The sequence below is a fragment of the Schistocerca serialis genome, chromosome 11 (genome assembly GCF_023864345.2).
Source record: "Schistocerca serialis cubense isolate TAMUIC-IGC-003099 chromosome 11, iqSchSeri2.2, whole genome shotgun sequence".
NCBI classification, from domain to species: domain Eukaryota; kingdom Metazoa; phylum Arthropoda; class Insecta; order Orthoptera; family Acrididae; genus Schistocerca; species Schistocerca serialis.
The window spans coordinates 79482175-79501683 of record NC_064648.1 but is presented as its reverse complement, the minus strand read 5'-3'; the positions used below and the strand labels follow the sequence as shown (position 1 = coordinate 79501683).

Sequence of the window (19509 nt, the reverse complement as noted above, 5' to 3'; positions counted from 1 at the left end):
CAAACCGAAAGGCATTCTTTTAAATTGCCAGTGGCCTCCAGGGGTAGAAAATGCTGTTTTATGCCTATCTTCAGGTGCAACTTCCAATTGGTGATATCCGCTACGTAAATCGGCTGTTGAAAAGTATTTACTGTTACCCAACCTGTCAATATCTGTAATGTTTGGAAGAGGATAAACATCTGAGATAATTTGTTTGTTAAGGTGTCTATAGTCACAACAAAATCTATATAGTTTCGTTCCCTCGGGAGATTGCTTTGGAATAATTACAATATTTGAATTATAAGGTGAATCAGAATATTCTATAATTCCATCTTTTAGATTCTGTTCTAAAAATTCATCCAGTATTGGCTGTAAGTGATGCAGAACTCTATAAGGCTTCCTATAAACTGGGGGGCTATTTCCTGTTGCGATCCTATGCTGTGTGATGTCTGTTGCTGGCAATGGACCTTCTGCATTAAATAAATCCTGAAACTCAACTAAAACTGCTTCTATCGTGTCTCTATCATTTCCTTTCAAATGCTCAATCTTCTGGCGTAATGCGCTTTTATAGTCGTCTGGTTTCTGACCATCAGTAATATCTGACCAAATGAAATCTTCTTCAAAATTACTCACTGTAGCTACTAATATTCCTTTATGCAATCCTTTGTCCTCCACTCCGAAACTGTCCATATGTACCGGTACTTTTCTTTCTCTCTCAACGTTTTGAACCCGTACAACACTTCTACATACAAAACAATGTGATACATCTAATTCCTCATTTACCTCTAGTGGCTCTATTACACATACTGTATCTGTAGGTACCTTGGGGTCAACGGTCATCCACAAAGTTTTCCTGAGCCAAATGGTATCTTATCCCGCGAATCAACCTTCAAGGATGTTGCACGCTGTGTAGTTGATTTCGCCTTCCGGTTAGGGAAATCTTGCGGCAGCGGGCCCTTCGCAGCGGTGTCACCTAGCTGAAACACTATTCCCCTAAGTTCTACAGTTTGCTGTCTGAGGTCGATTTTAGCGTGATGTTTATTCAGGAAATCCAGCCCTAGAATCGCGTCGTACCCGTCAGTTACCTTTGTTACCACTTCTACATCTTCTTGAAATTGTACACCATGAATATAGAAAATCAATGATGTACATCCTAACGACTTCACTGTACCTCCTCCTACCCCACTCAATCTATACCTTGGAGGGTCATATTTCTTTTCTCCAATGCATTCATTACTCACTATTGATACGTTTGCGCCTGTATCCACCAGTATACTTGCCTCTTTATCCTGTATGGTAGCAGATAACCAGCATTCCGCCTTCACATTCGCCTTAATGGAATGAAATTCTATTGAGAACGCCTGGCGGCGGCTCCGACATTCCCGTTTGATTTTAACTGATTCATATTTCCAAAAACTTTCTTAGACCTGCATTCCTTGAATGTGTGACCTATTCTTTAATTAGTGCATTGAGGTTGTCTGCAGTTTCTTGCTATATGTCCCAGTCGATCGCACCTAAAACATCGTACTCCTACTGAAAATACATTTCGCTTCTCCTTGTATCTGTTGGCAATGTCTATTTCTTCGAAAGTTGCCACAGATACAGCTTCCTCTAAATTGTTTGGGAACTCTGCCCTGACACGACGGGACGTTTCAGGAGGTAAGCCACCTAAAAATGTATCCAGAGCTCTATCTTCTGCCTCTTGTAAAATAACTTTATTTGCTTCATCACTAGTTGTCAACTGATATATGTTAATATTAACTTTTCTAATCCTATCTACAAAGTTTTCTAACGACTTGTTTTGCCTCTGAGTGATAGTGTTTAATTTCTCCCTATAAAATCTACAGCTGTCCTGTTTTTGAAAACGTTTATGTAATCCTTTCTTCAATTCCTCAAATGTTGGAGCATTCCATAATTCTTAATGGTATAATACATGTGCTTCAACCTCTCCTATCAATCTTAACTTTGTCATTTGTAAGAGCTGTTCATCTGACTATGATCCTAACTTTGCAGCTGCTACTAAATCATCAAAAAAGGCTGTTATGTCTTCGCCACGTTTACCTGAAAAAGGAGTTACTAAGGCTGCTGCTGAGGAATCTAGGGTGGGAGGGATTGAACTGGTTTGCCTAACCTCACTCAACTGTTTAAATGTTGTATTACTATCATTTTTAAGCTGTACTATTTGATTAACTAGCTCTGAATAGCTTCCTCAGTAGAAACCGGTTGTGGTGGTGACTCTGACTTTGTACGATTTCGTGTCATCATTTTACAAACTATTAGTTACACAATCTTACTACACTGAATGAAAAAGATGCTGAAATATTTTCAACAAACTCTTAAAATTATGAGAGAAAATACACTTCTAAATAAAAAAATATTACGACTGCTACGCAAACCTCTATGCTTTCACACATTAAACAATATTAACTGTGGACCTTTAGTGACTGTCATTCACACCTCGTATTGAGCCAAGGTCTTTTTTTCTCTGATACCAAATGTAATAGTTCTGACACTAAATGTAACTGGGTTTTTTTCTTTTGATGCTAGTCAATTGTCAGGATGAGCATTACTGCAGAGGTCCTTCGATTCTAAAGCATTATGTCAGGGCGAAAATAATAAATAAATTAATTTTTCTCTCTTAACAACATGTAGGCAGGGTGGGTTCTTCCTTGGCTCGGGTATGAGGTAGAATGAAACAGCATTTTTACATAACTTTTAGTGAAAGTTTTATACAACTGTTTGCTTACTGGATGTTCTGGTTCGGAGAGTGGCAGCGGCGGCGTCTGATTAGGCGTGGTGGTGTGTATCTCGTGTCACCGTCCCGCCTAGTTGACTGGAGATGCGCTACGCGAGGTGGCCCGTTTGATCATTGAGAGCGAAGTCGTGCATCAGAGGGTAATACCTTGGATGTGGCGTCCCAGTGTTTTTCTCTAAGCGGCCGCGTATGTTGTGCGTCGGCCAGCGGAGCGGCGCGGCGGGGGAACGCCAGTGTCCCGGACTCGAAAAATGGACTCCCGCTTGCCTGTCTTCGGCTGTCAGATCTTCATCCCAGCTCACAGGTGCCTGCTGATGTGAGGCCGTCTCCTTCGCGTCCTCACGAGTCACCTGGGTACGTAAAAATCAGACTTCAAATACCTTTTAACCCCTGTTTTCTGGCGCCGAGGCTGCTGCTTGCTATTCTATTGCAGCGGCGGACTTGGTGCGTCTGTGTACAATGTAGTCTCTTCTTGCATGACTGTCTTCAGCACCGAAACTGTCTAAAAACTACTGCTACTCTTTGTCGGGTCCACTGCGTCTCACGTATTAATTCACTTCACTTCACTGGAGGTGAACGACTTCACGGTCATTGCCTCTTCGGTCACGTTGAAAAGCTTCTCGAAGAATCTTCTTAACGTCGGTCATCGGCTCTTGGAATATAGGCGGGGGCCTTTGCTCACATGTGACAACTGAGAAACACCTGAGCCGGTCGGGCGATGCCCTGACAGCTGAATCGACAGCGTCTGCTTATGTGGGGAGGGCGATGGCTTCTGAACTTGCTGACTTCACAGTCATTGTCTCTTCTGATCTGCCCACTGTTTGCCAGTATGTAAATCTCTAAACTATACCAAGTTTTTCGTTTATTTTCTAATTTCTACTTCACTTTGATTTCACTTATTTATTTACTTAAGTACCACTCAACAAAATAAGTGGTGTAGGAAAATTAATTTTGTTCATTAATATTCTTTTCTTTTGGAAGTATAAATTTGCTGCTCTTGAAGCAATGAAGATATCGCCTCTTGCCAACTACGTAAAATCATGTTGTTAGGCAAGTTATTAACAGAAACCTAACTGGTTTCACCGTGTGTGGTGACTCCTGAGCAAGCCGATGCCAACTCATGTCAAAAGGGATTTCCTTTTGAGTAATCCGAGGAGCAGACCCCTTGATTTATTTTTGAGAGGGTTACAAGCCAATCTAGCTTCAATCCTGCTAGCCAATAGATGATGCTTTTAGTCACTGTTTGGTAGAGCCCTCAAGTCTTCACATTTATCTACAACTAGATATATATTTCTTCAGCCAACATATAGTGCATGATGGAGGATACCTTATGCCACCAATGATCATTAACATTGTGTCCCACTTGCAACTGGAATGATGGAGAATTGACTGTCTATATGGCTCCATATAAACCTTCTGAGATATATGTTGGTGGCAATATATCGTTCTGCAGTCTGTTCCATATGCTGGTTATCTGAACTTACTCACTAGCAGTTTGCAAGAACATGTTCCTTCCACAGGAACCTAAAAATACTGCCCAGTTCCCGTCACACAGGTCCCAGTACCTGTGTAACCACTTCCTGTGTATAGTGGACCTCTGACCTATTAAGCAGAACCCAGAAACCCACCACCCTATGGTGCAAGTCAAGGAATCTTCAGCCTACATGGATGCAGACCCATCTGGACCCCTGATTCAAGCCATCCACTGGTCTCTGTACCCAAGGACCACAGTCAGTTATGTATATGATGCTACAGATGGCGATCTCTGCCTTCATCTTGGTCTTTACTACTTCAGCTAGCCACTCAAAACCATAGAGAATCTCTTCCAATCCAATGCAACACATCTTTTTAGTTAAAACATGAGCCACTATCTGCACTTGGCAGCACCCTTTGTTTTTCATGGTATTTGGACACACCCATTCCCCATCTAGGATAATGCCTTCCAAAATTCCTCCTTATATGTGCACAGTGCACAATGGATTCCTTCCCCTCCTCCACAGCCATATCCCCTAATGTTGGAACTCCCAACTACCAGTAAACCCCCTCTCTGTGAATGCCCAGACCTTGTGGGCTGAGTGGCTTGCTCTGGAAAAGAGTGCCTTCATCTGGCTCAGGGATTTTGTCAGCCACAAACAGCACCCAGAACTTGTTTGTTGTGCTATCTGTGGTGGATCTCTGATCAGCCCCTCAGAAATTCTTTTGCTGGAGTTACCTACCACTTGACTGTAGGTGATGGGTCACCTCCAGTGCAGGCAGTTCAGAGGAGGGCCACAGTAGTGTACCAATTGGGTGGACATGTGGGACATAGTAGATGTCTAGTCTTCCATAGTGATGCCCATTGGCAACAGCCTCAAGCTGTTTGACCAAAGCCAACACCACCTGGAGCTGTTTGCTAGGAGTCACCAACTAGGCTCAAATCTGGACAGAGCAGTCAGTCCCTATTCATACCAAAGATGGAAAAACTGTACACTACTCGTTATTAGGATACTAGACTATGCCTGGTAAGTATTCAGACACGCAATAAATTAGGAAGTAAACTGTGTCCACGCTGATAACTGAAAGTAAGTCGCTCATGTTTGAGGCTTGTAAATATAATTTGCAAACAAATGATGTACACACCTTATCTGCAGCAGCACATCAAATGAGTGCTCTGGTGGTCCAGCCAAACTGACCCAATCAAAGCAAAGCAAAAACAAAAAAATCCTGTATGATACAGGGATCAAGAAAAGTGTCAGTACAGGTACTCCACACCACACTGGGGAATGAACAGTTCTCAGGACACAACACTAACGCTAGCCCTGTCTGGGACATGTGCCACATGGTCAGTTATAGCAATCAACTATTCCATCCAGATAGGATGCCTCCCTCTTCCAGATGCTGCACCAAGCTCACTTAAGTTTTATAATTTCATTATCATATCCTTTAAACCATTTAATGACATTGGTCCTCTCCTCAGACCTTACTGTGTCAGTGCGGCACTGTAATTCCTGCTCTTCACAGAAAACTGTTTCACTAACAGCCCACAGTCTCACTTAATAGCCACACTGTTCACTCATGTTATGGCTTGTCAAATGACAGCATGTATGTCATAGTGTCAGACAAACAGTGTACAGTGTCAAATTTTGCACTGGGGTGTCCAAAGGTGGAACTGATTTTTTCCTGTGTAAACCAATTCCCCATTAATGCAGCTACCAAGTTTTGCTTTGATATGATCATCAAATTCCACATTGAATGTGTGCGAGTAGCTGCTCATTAATTACAACCACCTGGTGCTGAGGTCCCATATGTGTAGCTCCTATATGTGTCTTCTCAAAATTAGATTTATTACAGCTATCATGAACACATTTAAACAGTCGTTCCTTCTGCACTCCATATGTGAATAGAATGGGGAAAAGCCAGTGGGACTTTACCTCTGCCATGCACATCAGTGGTTTGCAGAATTAAGATGTTAATGTAGACCTCTCTGATTTATATAATACTGTAATTACCAGTTCATTATTTTTACCATGAAGTGCCCACCGATACCTGTCGATTCAAATGTACATAATAAACATGCTTCATACTTACTATTAAATGCCATCATAGATTTCTCTAACAATCCTTGTGGATCACAAAATGATTTGTTTATATCTTATTTCCTCAATATGTAAATTAATGGTAGTGATGTATACCATCAAATTTGGAATAAAAAAGACCTGACAAGGAGTTTGTAATCACTTGACATAAATTCAATTGTCAGTAAACAGCTCTGTGCCGATTTTTGCCATGAAGTCTGTGGAAAGCGGTAGTTGACACTGAACAATAGAAAGTGAGAGGTCCCCCACACGAGAACGGTAGAATTCCACTAAATTTTGGTTTACATGATAAATCATACAGATTTAATGATTGTAGATTCAACAAAACACCCAGGGACTAAAATTACAAAAACCCTAACTTCACATCAAAAATGTTGTGGGGAATTTGAACTGAAGTGTTTTGTTGGCATTCCACTTAGAAGGTGCAACAAATCTAGTAGACTACCTACACCATGCTTGTGTGCTGTCTCCTGGAGTATTGCTGTACAGTATGGGATCCTTCGTAGATAGGACTATGGAAGGGACTGAGGAAGTTCAAAGGAGGAAAGCTTGTTTTGTATTACTGCAAAATGGGGGTAATGTGTATGTTATGAGATGAGATGAAGTGGCAAACAGAAGAAAGGCGTTTGTCTTTGTATTGAATTCTTTCCTCAAAATTTCAATCACCAACTTTTTTCCTCTGAATGCCAAAGTATGTTTTGACACCAAACTACGTCGGGAGAAATGATAAAATAAGAGGAAGCAGGGTATACACAAAGGGAATTGTTAACTGATGTGCCTAGATAATCTCAGCACTGCTAGACTAGTCTCTGGCCATCCATAACACACAAGTAGCCACAAGGGGTGGAATTAGACTTTTATCTGTATCTCATAACTGTTACTGACTACTGGCGAAGCAGTTCTTCACGTGCCACTACTCTGAAGGAATGGGAACTGTGTGTGTGTGTGTGTGTGTGTGTGTGTGTGTGTGTGTGTGTGTGTGTGTTGCTGAAGTGAGAGCAAGGAAAGGGGATATGAGTAGAGGACATGGACTAGCATAGGTTGAGTCTAGAGGTGTTGCAGGGGTGGTGGGCGAGCTGTGCAGTGTACTGATTGCAAGTAAAACAAACATCCTTTCAGTATACTTGATGTGTAGATTCTAACGCAGCTCATGATGTTGTATTATTATAGTTGAATGGAAGGGAAAATGGAAAAAGAGTGAAGGGCATCTACATCCATGTCCTCATAAAAATCCATTTTCCAGAATCTGCTGAGAGTTCTATGGCAGCCAATACATCCTACTATACCAGTAAGTAGGGCTTCTTCAGTTCCATTCGCGTACTGAGTGCAGGATAATTGCTGTCAAAATGACTCTGTGGATGCTGTAATTAGTCAAGTCTTGTCCTTACACTCCCTGGGGAAGTGATAGGTAATAGGATGTAGTATATTTCTAGATTCATCACTTACAGCTGGTTCTTAAATCTCTGTAAATCGGCTTTTATAGGATAGTTGGCATCTATCTTCAAGCATCTGTGTGTCTCATTTCTTAGCAGTTGCATGACACTGCCACATGGGTCAAACAAACTTGTGAACATTGTGCTGCTCATCTTTGTACATGTTGAGTATTCTGTGATAATCATATGTGGTGCAGGTGCCACACGCCTGAGCAGGCTTGTAGTATGGATTGTATAAATGTTTTATAAGCAGTTTGGTCACTTACAATTCACCCCCCTCCCCCCCCTCCTCCCCCCACACATACAAACACAAATATTTTTCTGAACATTTACAGCAAGTTGACAATCTCTGCACAACTTTGAATTCTTATCCAGGTGTGACTGACCATTCATGCAGCTTTTTCTGGTATGGGGTGACAAAATATAAACAGCATTACAAAAGACTTGCAAGCAACAAATTCGAATTCCTGGCTTTTATACAATAATTGATTAAATCTGTATTTGATACCTTATCAGATCGGAAAATTCAGATTTGTTTTATATGCACAGGAATGTTGTGTGGCTTTCATGTTCTGAACAAAAAGATTTAACTGCTTCATTTTTTCCTTGCATTTGGATGAAAAAATAAGCTCAGTCCTAGGAACAAAAACAGAAAAGTCTGTTAATTACACCATCAACAAAAGTTATTTGATAACAAATGGAGCATTATTTTTAACACAGTGAGACCTTTAATTAATGTGACAGAGGGAGAAACACGTGGTTATTTTAAAACAATTTTTAACAACACATTAATGAGAGGAAGAACAATGGGATGTGTTAGGAATGTCATAAGACATATTTAATATTGGAAATTTTTTTCAGTTCTGAAAAATATCTCAAGTGATCGCCTGGAAGGGAGAAACTTCAGTCACTGGGCAGTGGTTGCAGATCAATCAAATACTTTCTTCATAATTGTTTGCACCTCATGAATGCATTATCATGATTGGTATAATGAATGGAAACCACCATCTGCATCACTATTTTCTCTAATAAAGATGGTCCGTTCTCATGGGATGTGCAGCTCAGCCCCCATATAAAAGTTGGAAAAGAAAAAATAAGAGAAGGCAATATAAATATTATGTGAATGTAACGCTATAAAACTAGTGATAATGTTACAACAAATACCATCAAATCATGGACTCAGTCATATCCAGGGCTGTAAGCTTTAGATTGTCAGTAATGACAATATTTTACAGAAAACTATTTAAAAAGTAGAGAGGATACAATACATGAACTGAACAGGTGTCATGACAGAGCGAGAAATTGTGAAAAGAGTACGGAATTCTGTAAATTATGGTGATACACTAAGGAATGCTGTGTTCATTTGTCTAATGACTACTGAACTCTCTCTTTTCGTAGCCCTGTCTGTGAAGCCCAAAGAAGTTCCATTAGCGGAAAAAATCGTGTAGCCACTAATTTTTGCACAGTGCCAAGATGGAGTGTCCTGATCAATATGCTAAAAATCCTGAGTGGTAGGGTGTGTGTCTTGGGATGGGGCAGTGATGTTTAAAGGTCACATTTTACGATTTATTTTGAGTAACTAAAAAATTGAGTTTCGTCTGAAAATGTTTCCCCATACAGTATCAAACTACATGAAATTTGCTAAAAATGTTCTTTTTGCATCTATGACTAATAGCTTCCGCATTTCAGGGAACAGAAAAACAAGATTATTAACAATAGTGCTTTAACTATACGAAATTAATTATCTTTAAATGGAGGTTTTAAAAACAAATTTGTGTACCACATGTAAGTGTAGAACAGCCATATTGCAGGATAAATCATGTTCTGGGAGCGCAACAGGATGATGGCGAGGTATTGGGAGTAGAAGCAAAGGACAGATAGATAGCCAGATTATATTCATGCTCTTCCTTCTTTCACAGGTCTGAAAACTGAAAAGTGGTGATTCCCCATTCTATCTACCCCACTATGTCACAAGAAGCCACCAAAGGTTGTCTCACAAAGTTATTACAGCTGTCCACAATGTGAAGAGCGCAGTACCACAGTCTGCAGACATGCCTGGAGGCCATTTATTTTCCACAGAATGCGTCAAGATTTAATGAAAAGATTATATCAGTTACTAATGACATTAGCACAAGAACCACATACAGACAGTCTCTCTGAAAATCTTTCCAGACTGTTCTATGCTGTCAGAGGTGAAATTGATTGTGTCGTCCTGTATGGAAGCTGTAGCCTTCTTGTGGGAAGTGGAAATTCCACCAGCATGAGTGCTGCTTGCTTTTCAATTTACACAGACTATACCTCCCCAGCATTTGTCCAGTTCTCTTGTGTGAGTTGACAAAATAAGTTCACTGAGCTCATGTTTGTACAGTGGAGTTATTTTCAGTTTATTAAGGAAATACTTTGTTATAGTTCTTTGGTGAGATATTATGTAAAAAAATCTTAACAATGCAGCTGTGAGTGTCTCCCACACTGAAGAGCCTGTCTGAACTGTAACACTCTGTCAATACATATGTGACAATGTCAATTTCTTTGTTTTTTCTAAGCCTTTCTGGAATATTTTTTCATGGTATGAGGGATTTTAAAATGCACCTCTCTAGCTTTTGCTTGCCAAAATTTAAAGAGACTAAGTCTTAAATTTCGTTTGTCTACAACAGAGACTGGTAACCTGTTATAAAACTTCAGATGTTTCAGCATAAGAGAAGCAGTGCATTACGGCAGATTACTGTTCTACACTCCTGGAAATTGAAATAAGAACACCGTGAATTCATTGTCCCAGGAAGGGGAAACTTTATTAACACATTCCTGGGGTCAGATACATCACATGATCACACTGACAGAACCACAGGCACATAGACACAGGCAACAGAGCATGCACAATGTCGGCACTAGTACAGTGTATATCCACCTTTCGCAGCAATGCAGGCTGCTATTCTCCCATGGAGACGATCGTAGAGATGCTGGATGTAGTCCTGTGGAACGGCTTGCCATGCCATTTCCACCTGGCGCCTCAGTAGGACCAGCGTTCGTGCTGGACGTACAGACCGCGTGAGACGACGCTTCATCCAGTCCCAAACATGCTCAATGGGGGACAGATCCGGAGATCTTGCTGGCCAGGGTAGTTGACTAACACCTTCTAGAGCACGTTGGGTGGCACGGGATACATGCGGACGTGCATTGTCCTGTTGGAACAGCAAGTTCCCTTGCCGGTCTAGGAATGGTAGAACGATGGGTTCGATGATGGTTTGGATATACCGTGCAGTATTCAGTGTCCCCTCGACGATCACCAGTGGTGTACGGCCAGTGTAGGAGATCGCTCCCCACACCATGATGCCGGGTGTTGGCCCTGTGTGCCTCGGTCGTATGCAGTCCTGATTGTGGCGCTCACCTGCACGGCGGCAAACACGCATACGACCATCATTGGCACCAAGGCAGAAGCGACTCTCATCACTGAAGACGACACGTCTCCATTCGTCCCTCCATTCACGCCTGTCGTGACACCACTGGAGGCGGGCTGCACGATGTTGGGGCGTGAGCGGAAGACGGCCTAACGGTGTGCGAGACTGTAGCCCAGCTTCATGGAGACGGTTGCGAATGGTCCTCGCCGATACCGCAGGAGCAACAGTGTCCCAAATTTGCTGGGAAGTGGCGGTGCGGTCCCCTACGGCACTGCGTAGGATCCTACGGTCTTGGCGTGCATCCGTGCGTCGCTGCGGTCCGGTCCCAGGTCGACGGGCACGGGCACGTGCACCTTCCGCCGACCACTGGCGACAACATCGATGTACTGTGGAGACCTCACGCCCCACGTGTTGAGCAATTCGGCGGTACGTCCACCCGGCCTCACGCATGCCCACTATACGCCCTCGCTCAAAGTCCGTCAACTGCACATACGGTTCACGTCCACGCTGTCGCGGCATGCTACCAGTGTTAAAGATTGCGATGGACCTCCGTATGCCATGGCAAACTGGCTGACACTGACGGCGGCGGTGCACAAATGCTGCGCAGCTAGCGCCATTCGACGGCCAACACCGCGGTTCCTGGTGTGTCCGCTGTGCCGTGCGTGTGATCATTGCTTGTACAGCCCTCTCGCAGTGTCCTGAGCAAGTATGGTGGGTCTGACACACCGGTGTCAATGTGTTCTTTTTTCCATTTCCAGGAGTGTATATGGAACATGATCAGTACCGTTCCATCAGATTTATTCACATCCATCTTGGAAGACACACCATGGATGTATGTGGTAAGTGGGTCCACTCAGTGCAGCCCATTTCAGAACTGCAGTAAGTTCCACTAATTCCTGAATATGAAAGATTTATGCATCCTATCACTAACACAGTTAATAGTGAGAGACCTGCAGTGCCTGTCTGATAAATCATTAATTCACCAAGTGACAGCAATTTAATTACACAGCTTTACAACATGCTTTCAACAGTAGACAGCAACAAAGTGACACATTTACCAATTCAGCCCCTTTCCCACCAACACAATCACATTTATAAACTAAGTACTTCTCAGCCCTGCTTTCAGGCTTGTATTTTACACAATAGCTCACATAATACAAGCAGTGAGTATTGAATTAATAATCTGAAAATAACACTATATAGGGTGTCTTTTTCCACCATTTACAAACTCCAGGAATTGATTGATGAGAGGATATAAAAGAGAAAAGATCTTATGTCCAGAAATGCATGATTTCCATGCCAGAGACCATTTATTAAATCATACATTGTTTCATAGATTGTGGTCTAATATGTACTGTACCATCCAGCCACAGTTACTGTATGCATGGTTTCCTACATCATGCTGTAGGATCCTCTCCTGCCATAGTAATTGGTAATGTCTCCGATTCACTTCTCTTATCGACTCACCTTGTAGTGGATGTGATACAGCATTGTACACAATCATTCGATATTCGTATTGAGAGCTTGCAAACATGTTTCCTTACAGAAAGGCGAATGGCGACGGCTAGCAGGGTTGTATCAGGAGACCTATCCCCACCAATAACAATCACAGCATTCAATGTTTCACTGTCTAAGACAGGGTTGCTTCAGGAAGCAGGAAATAATGAAGGACGTACCCAAAATATGCAGACACCAGACTTAAAGGAAAATGTAGTTAAGACTGTGGAAGGCCATTGCTGTCTTAGTTCCAGACAGTCGGCCTGCCAGTACAGTGTAACCCAGATGACCATGTGGAACATTCTCTGTGACAATTGTTGCTACCATTAACTCTTAAGACTACAGGGCTTGCTTGCTAGTGACAGATTTTCCACATCAGGAGCAATTCCGTCTCTAGTCCCTTCACCAGACAACCACAGTTCTAAAATTTGTCATCCATCCTATTCACAGATGGTCAGTCACCTTTATGCTCAGTGGTATCTTCAGCTTTCGTAACGGTCATCTATGGGACAGTATGCAGAGCCCCTGTGGTATGGTGACAATGAATCATCATGATCAGTGGAACAAAGGATTATGTGGCTGTATATGATGGTGTTCCAGCCCACTTCATTGTTGATGCCTGGACCCATCACAGTTGTCTCCACTGGTCGTGTATATGATTGGGGGGGGGGGGGGGCAGTTGCATGACCTGCTCATTCACCAGATCTCAACCCATACAATTTCTGGTTATCTCAAAAGTATTGTATACACAGTGTCCATTCCAGAGACATGGGGTTTTATTAGAACAAAAAGAAACAAAGTATTGCTAGACACGTGAAAGATCTCTTGCGCGCGTCGTTTTGTGATGATCGTGTGCTCAGCCGCCACTTTCATCATGCTTGGCCTGCCAGGTCCCCAGACCTCAGTCCATGCGATTATTGGCTTTGGGGTTACCTGAAGTCACAAGTGTATCGTGATCGACCGACATCTCTAGGGATGCTGAAAGACATCATCTGACGCCAATGCCTCACCATAACTCTGGACATGCTTTACAATGCTGTTCACAACATTATTCCTCGACTACAGCTGTTGTTGAGGCATGATGGTGAACATATTGAGCATTTCCTATAAAGATCATCTTTGCTTTGTCTTACTTTGTTATGCTAATTATTGCTATTCTGATCAGATGAAGCACCATCTGTCGGACATTTTTGAGTGTTTGTATTTTTTTGGTTCTAATAAAACCCCATGTCATTCCAAGCATGTGTGTCATTTTGTACCTCTCTATCTACTTTATTCCGTGATTTATGCAGTTTTCAAATTTATACTGACTTTTTGATCACCTGGTGTATGCTATACATCAATCTGCACAGGACTTTGTAAGAACACTGTGACATAATGTTTATTCCAGTATCGAACAACATGACCGTAATGTCTAAATGAGATTTTTGAGCTCAAACATATGCTTCCTGACACCTGTTTAAACAAGTACTGCATTCACAAGCACCTGAACTACAAAACTGTTTATGCAATCGTCAGATGTTTCTACAATATTGCCTCTGTGTTGTGGGTAACTGTTGAAAAATAGTTCTATTGGTATCACAAATACTCACACACATGCTATAAAGTGGCATGCACAGTTTAACTGTAGAAGCAATTGGATGTTAGTGGGTAGCAATGTGACCTTTCAGTCACATTTATGATGGCATGTTGAAAAGTAATGCCTACAAATTTATGTGAAAACGTATACAGATTTTTGGATAAAATTTCATTAACATTCTACATGTTTATTCTTCATCTCTACATATTTATGTCGCAACAAAGCCACATTGGCAATGAAAACATTTCTCCCAGTGAGTGATCAGTTCATTGATACTGTCACTGTAGGCTGTTCAACTCTGTTGATGGAGCCACAGCCTCACCTCTACTTGCACCACTTCATCACTATAAGACCGAATTCCTCAAAGATGTCTTTAAGTGTTGGCCTATGCAGCCATCCACTTTGAGCTGAGGTTAGCGGCTCCGTCTGTTTCATTATGAGTGTGAACATCTGAATGTTTGGACATTACTGACATTGATATAGTGAAAACAATGCACTGCATTCGTTCTTCTGTGGATTCAATTGGAGGCCCATTTTGACATTTACAAACTTGACTAGAACACACTATTTCTCATGCAATGACATAGTTCCATTACACACTGCAATGTTACACACTACAATTCAAAGTTGCATAATAGTAGTGTTGCAAGTTGTCAGTGAAATGGGAATTCGACCATGTAATGTGCATGATAAGTAATACCTCAATTGATATTGAGAACAGAATAAAAATATTCGGCAGCATTACTTTTCAATGAGCCTCCATATTATGAGACAATGGGAGAAGTGCTAGGAATTTAACTAACACATTTCTTCAGTGTTTATAGATTTTTCCATCACAGGACAATGGTCACAGACAGAGGTTACACAACACTGTGAGGGAGTGTAGAAATCCAGAAAAGTTAGTGGGTGTACTGAGGAGACAGACAGGGACAAGAGCAAAGGTACAGATATGAGAGAGATGATGACGTGTACATTTAAAATGCGTACTGATTTGGGACAAGATTCTACTTGTCACCATGAATGCTCAACATAATATTTGACAGAGTAATGGAAATAGCAAGGGTCCCAACTTGATAGGGCACATGAAATAAGTGAGGTTTGTAGTCCAAAACGCTAAGAAGCCAGACGTGTTGACTCTTCCCTCAGGAGTGGTGCAAAGCGACCCAGTGCATACTGGGAATTTGATTTACAACCCTAGAGAAGTTTTGATGTGTGGGCACAAACTTACAGCTGGATATTAAATGAGGCAGCATCAGTACATTCAAAAATCTGAAACTATGAAAATGATTGTTACTTAATGTAGTGTGTCCAGCAATACTAAAATTTAGGCTTATATTAGTTACAGCCCCAGGGTTGGTTTATAAACAGAGTTCTTAAGTATTGTAAACACAACTGAGAGAAAATCTCATCTCTATCATCTTTGGTCCGTTCTGAGACTCTGATGTCTGGACAGAAAGAAAAAACAAAAAGTGTTGGAAATGACATTGTTGGAACAGTGTCATATGTCAGAAAATATTCAAACAAGAGCTGTGAGCATGAGAATGTGTTAGCATTACAAATGCAAACAGGATGAAATAGACAGGGGATTTAATTAAATATTAAGGAAAAGTCGTTCAGTGGATGCAGGAAACAACACTGTAACTGCAGGCAAACGATAGTGAGTAGAAGAGGAAACGTGCTGACTGTCCTAGTTCAGTAGTTCTGCCGTGAGATGTCAGCTGGTCTGCTTGTGACCCGCAGAAGTATGTGTTACAATGGAAAAATCAGCAGACTGACTTACATTGTGGATCTTAGATACTATATGGAATACAGAGGGTTTTTTTCAAATACGTTTTCTGCTCCAAAACCCTGTATTAGTGCTTTTGTTGCAAATATCCAGCTAACATCTGTGTTTGTCTTACGTAAAACGTCAACGAAAAATCACATTTATGTTAAGTTCTGCAAGAGGCAGTGAAAGTTCTACAGGAATGTACTGGCAAGCAAATTGTAACTTGTCCGAGCAGAAGTAGTCTTGCTGATGGGTGACGATTTTCAACTCGGAGACGTAGAGATACCGAAATGATGCTGCTGTTGAGAGATAAATGCAACCTCTTTTCCACAAGTATTTAGGTATTTCGAAGGTACTATTAGTGGTTACTCTTCGCGCCAGTGTGTTCTTTCAGAACAAAAGCTTTTACTGTATAGTTACAATGCCTCCCCATTTCATTAACTTTTTGTGAGCCTGTGCGTTTTGTGCAAAGCATCACCAAGAGAATATAAGTGTGTCCACTAAGTTATTTATCTATCTAATGAATAATCCTGTTGATTCTGGAGAACTATCTGGTCGATAATTGTAGTTGATTATGCCATCGTTAAAAAGTAAATCACTTTTATCACATCAACCACTTTTTATTCAATTTATGACACGAATAGCGTACGAAAATGCCCATATTCTTCCGGTCTCGTCAAATGTGTTTGATGTTGAGCAAGGAACTTTAGTTTTTATGCCAGTAATTCCTAGACACTGCTGGACCTCTTTATTCAGTTGTGTACTGCGCCATAAGAAGTGAATTCAATAAGTGTCATTCTGGCTTGCTCTAGCTGGATAATTACTTGAATCAATATATGTTAGACATCACTGGGAGTGGCATTGTGACTCGAGTATACTAAAATAGGGTGAATACAATTATGCATCAGAGCAACAGATAGCAACACCAGAGCAATGATAGGCAAAGTTATTACTACAATTGTCTGAAGTATAAACCCATATATTGACGAAACAAACTTTCAGCAAAGTGTTATTGAAATGTAGCTTTCCTTGTGCTTTACTTCATCAAAAATCAGCATGTCTTTGTTTTCATTTTGCCGTTTCCGAAAATAATTCTTAATTGTGCTACAGCCTCTTGGTTAATTTCACATGAGCAATTGAGATTATTTACTTTTGGAGACGTTTCAGAACGTTGTTGCAACAATGCGTGCCTTAAACCATGTCTATATCCTTTGAGCTTCTAATTTTCAAGGGCATGCTATCCAGAGTAAATTCATTGTCACATCACATAGTGCATTCTCTTGCTGTTTCTAAATTGGCATTTCTTTAACATGGTGGCAAATATGATTTTCTGTTTTTACTGAGTGTACAGTGATGTAGGACATTCGACTGAGCCATCTTATGGTTTTCATCTGAGACTTGATTCTGGAAGAGATTGATTTTGGCATTTGCTGTCCTTAATTTATCACGTAATCGGACAATTTCCAGTTTCTGGCACATCAACATTGTTTTCATGTGATGACTACTCCGTTCAGCACTGATCTGCACCCTACATTTCCTTTAGCAGAAGAAGCACTGGCAGACTTTGAAACTGCAGCTTGTTTACTGTCTTCCTTCCACAGCTTCCCTTTAGCGAGTGCTTGATGGACGATTTTCTTTTGTGTAATATTTTCGACAGATATTTCAGTAAACTGGGAAATACATGAGGAACCACTGAGCCGCTCTGGTTTTAAAAGACCGCCCTTGTCTAACAATTTCAATTTATTTACTGACGATAAACATTTGTTGTTCCTCACTGAAATGTGAATCTCACACAAAACAACTCGGAGTCAGATTGTCTTTTCCAGGAATTGCTGTCAACCATTTTGAAAATTTTTGGAGAACTACAAAATATTTACCTTAAGTTTCTCTTCAGCCACATCGGTTCACTGGATCGAAAAACGTGGACACGTTTGGTTCGTTTTCTTCTATAAATACCAGTTACTATAACTCTCAACACCTCTTTATAATCACAGCCCCGGCCGCGGTGGTCTAGCGGTTCTTCAGGAACCGCGCGACTGCTATGGTCGCAGGTTCGAATCCTGCCTCGGGCATGGATGTGTGTGATGTCCTTAGGTTAGTTAGGTTTAAGTAGTTCCAAGTTCTAGGGGACTGATGACCACAGATGTTAAGTCCCATAGTGCTCAGAGCTATTTTTATAATCACAGCCTTCAACTCTTAACCATTCACTCACAAGTCCGTAAACAAACTCTCAAAATAAGTTGGGGCAGAAGCAACAAATGCCATCCGATTACATGTTAGCTTGAGTCTCAAGTGACAGTGCTACTCGTAGTTCTTGGGTATATGAAGATGGTACCTGTTCTTTCAGACATGTCCGAAAGGGCTAACTGGCCATTTGACCATCTTCTTCTATGTGGCTGCACAAACAGTGCCCGAACTCTTACGGGAATTGGTAAAAAGCCGCGAGTAATTAATTAGTGGGTAGGGGCACTATGAATATAGCATGGGACAATAGGATGGGAATGTGGGTCTCGTGGTAGGCATGCCAGAGATAGTTACACTATCATCTGTGCCCTTGGTGGCACAGATGGATAGAGCATCTGCCATGTATGCAAGAGATCCTAGGTTCAAGTCCTGATCAGGGAACATATTTTCAGCTGTCCACATTGACTTATATCAATGCCTGTATGGAGCTAGGGGTATTCATTTCATTGTAGTTCTTGGGCTCGCCGCCTTTCCAATCCTATGTTAATGCACAGGGAGTAAGCACACCCTCCTTCTTCTTGCTACGGCAAACTGTCAGGTTACCAAAGGAAGGATAGGGCTCAGTAAGCACCGTGAAATACGGTATGTAATGACTGATTATGTGTAAAATTAGTGCAGTATGGCACAGTGTGAAATTATGGAGATGCATGTTGGCAGAATAGTTGCTCATTAAAATACATTTTTTAAAATTTTTTGTGTATGCGTGATACAAATCTCTGAAAACTTGTATCATATTTATAAAAAAAAAAAAGAAATATTGAGAGCCATGTCATAAGTACTGAAGGCTGTAAGCATTTTTAACTGAGAGTTTTTTTCTTTCTTTCAGTGTCTTGAAGATAACTTGGGAATCTCTCATCCAAATGATTTTATCAAGGAGGATCCTGAACTAAATTTGGAGGTATGTAAAACTTAGAATACTGTAAGCATTTGCATCTCCGATTTATTGCATGTAGGGTGATAAAAATGTATTTGTGTAATTGCTTAATGTAAGGAATGCATTCCTGTGAGACAGGCATAGATTGAGTTTTCTTGAGCTAAGTGCAATTAATAACTTTACAGTACTGTTGTACTATTCCACTTATTGTGGATTAGCAACTGTTATTTGATAATTGTTCTGAATAGAATCTGAACAGAATTTGTAACAATGTGTTTAACCATATTTTCAGTGACCCTTCTGAATGTTAAATATTTTGTATACGTTTAAACCACGAGAGTGCAGATCATTTGAAAAATATTCTTCCTTTCAGTAACTTATGATTCATGCATTGCAGAAGAGTACAGTGC

The 19509-nt window shown here is 41.1% G+C and overlaps 1 protein-coding gene across 1 annotated transcript in view; it reads left to right on the top strand.

Moving 5' to 3' along the window:
- LOC126427168 (zinc finger protein 836-like) overlaps positions 1-19509 on the top strand; it is a 120216-nt gene that overhangs the window by 82576 nt on the left and 18131 nt on the right. The window contains exon 4 of the mRNA XM_050089393.1: positions 19052-19123. Within this exon, the coding sequence (XP_049945350.1) occupies positions 19052-19123 (72 nt within the window). The remainder of the gene's footprint in view (positions 1-19051; positions 19124-19509) is intronic.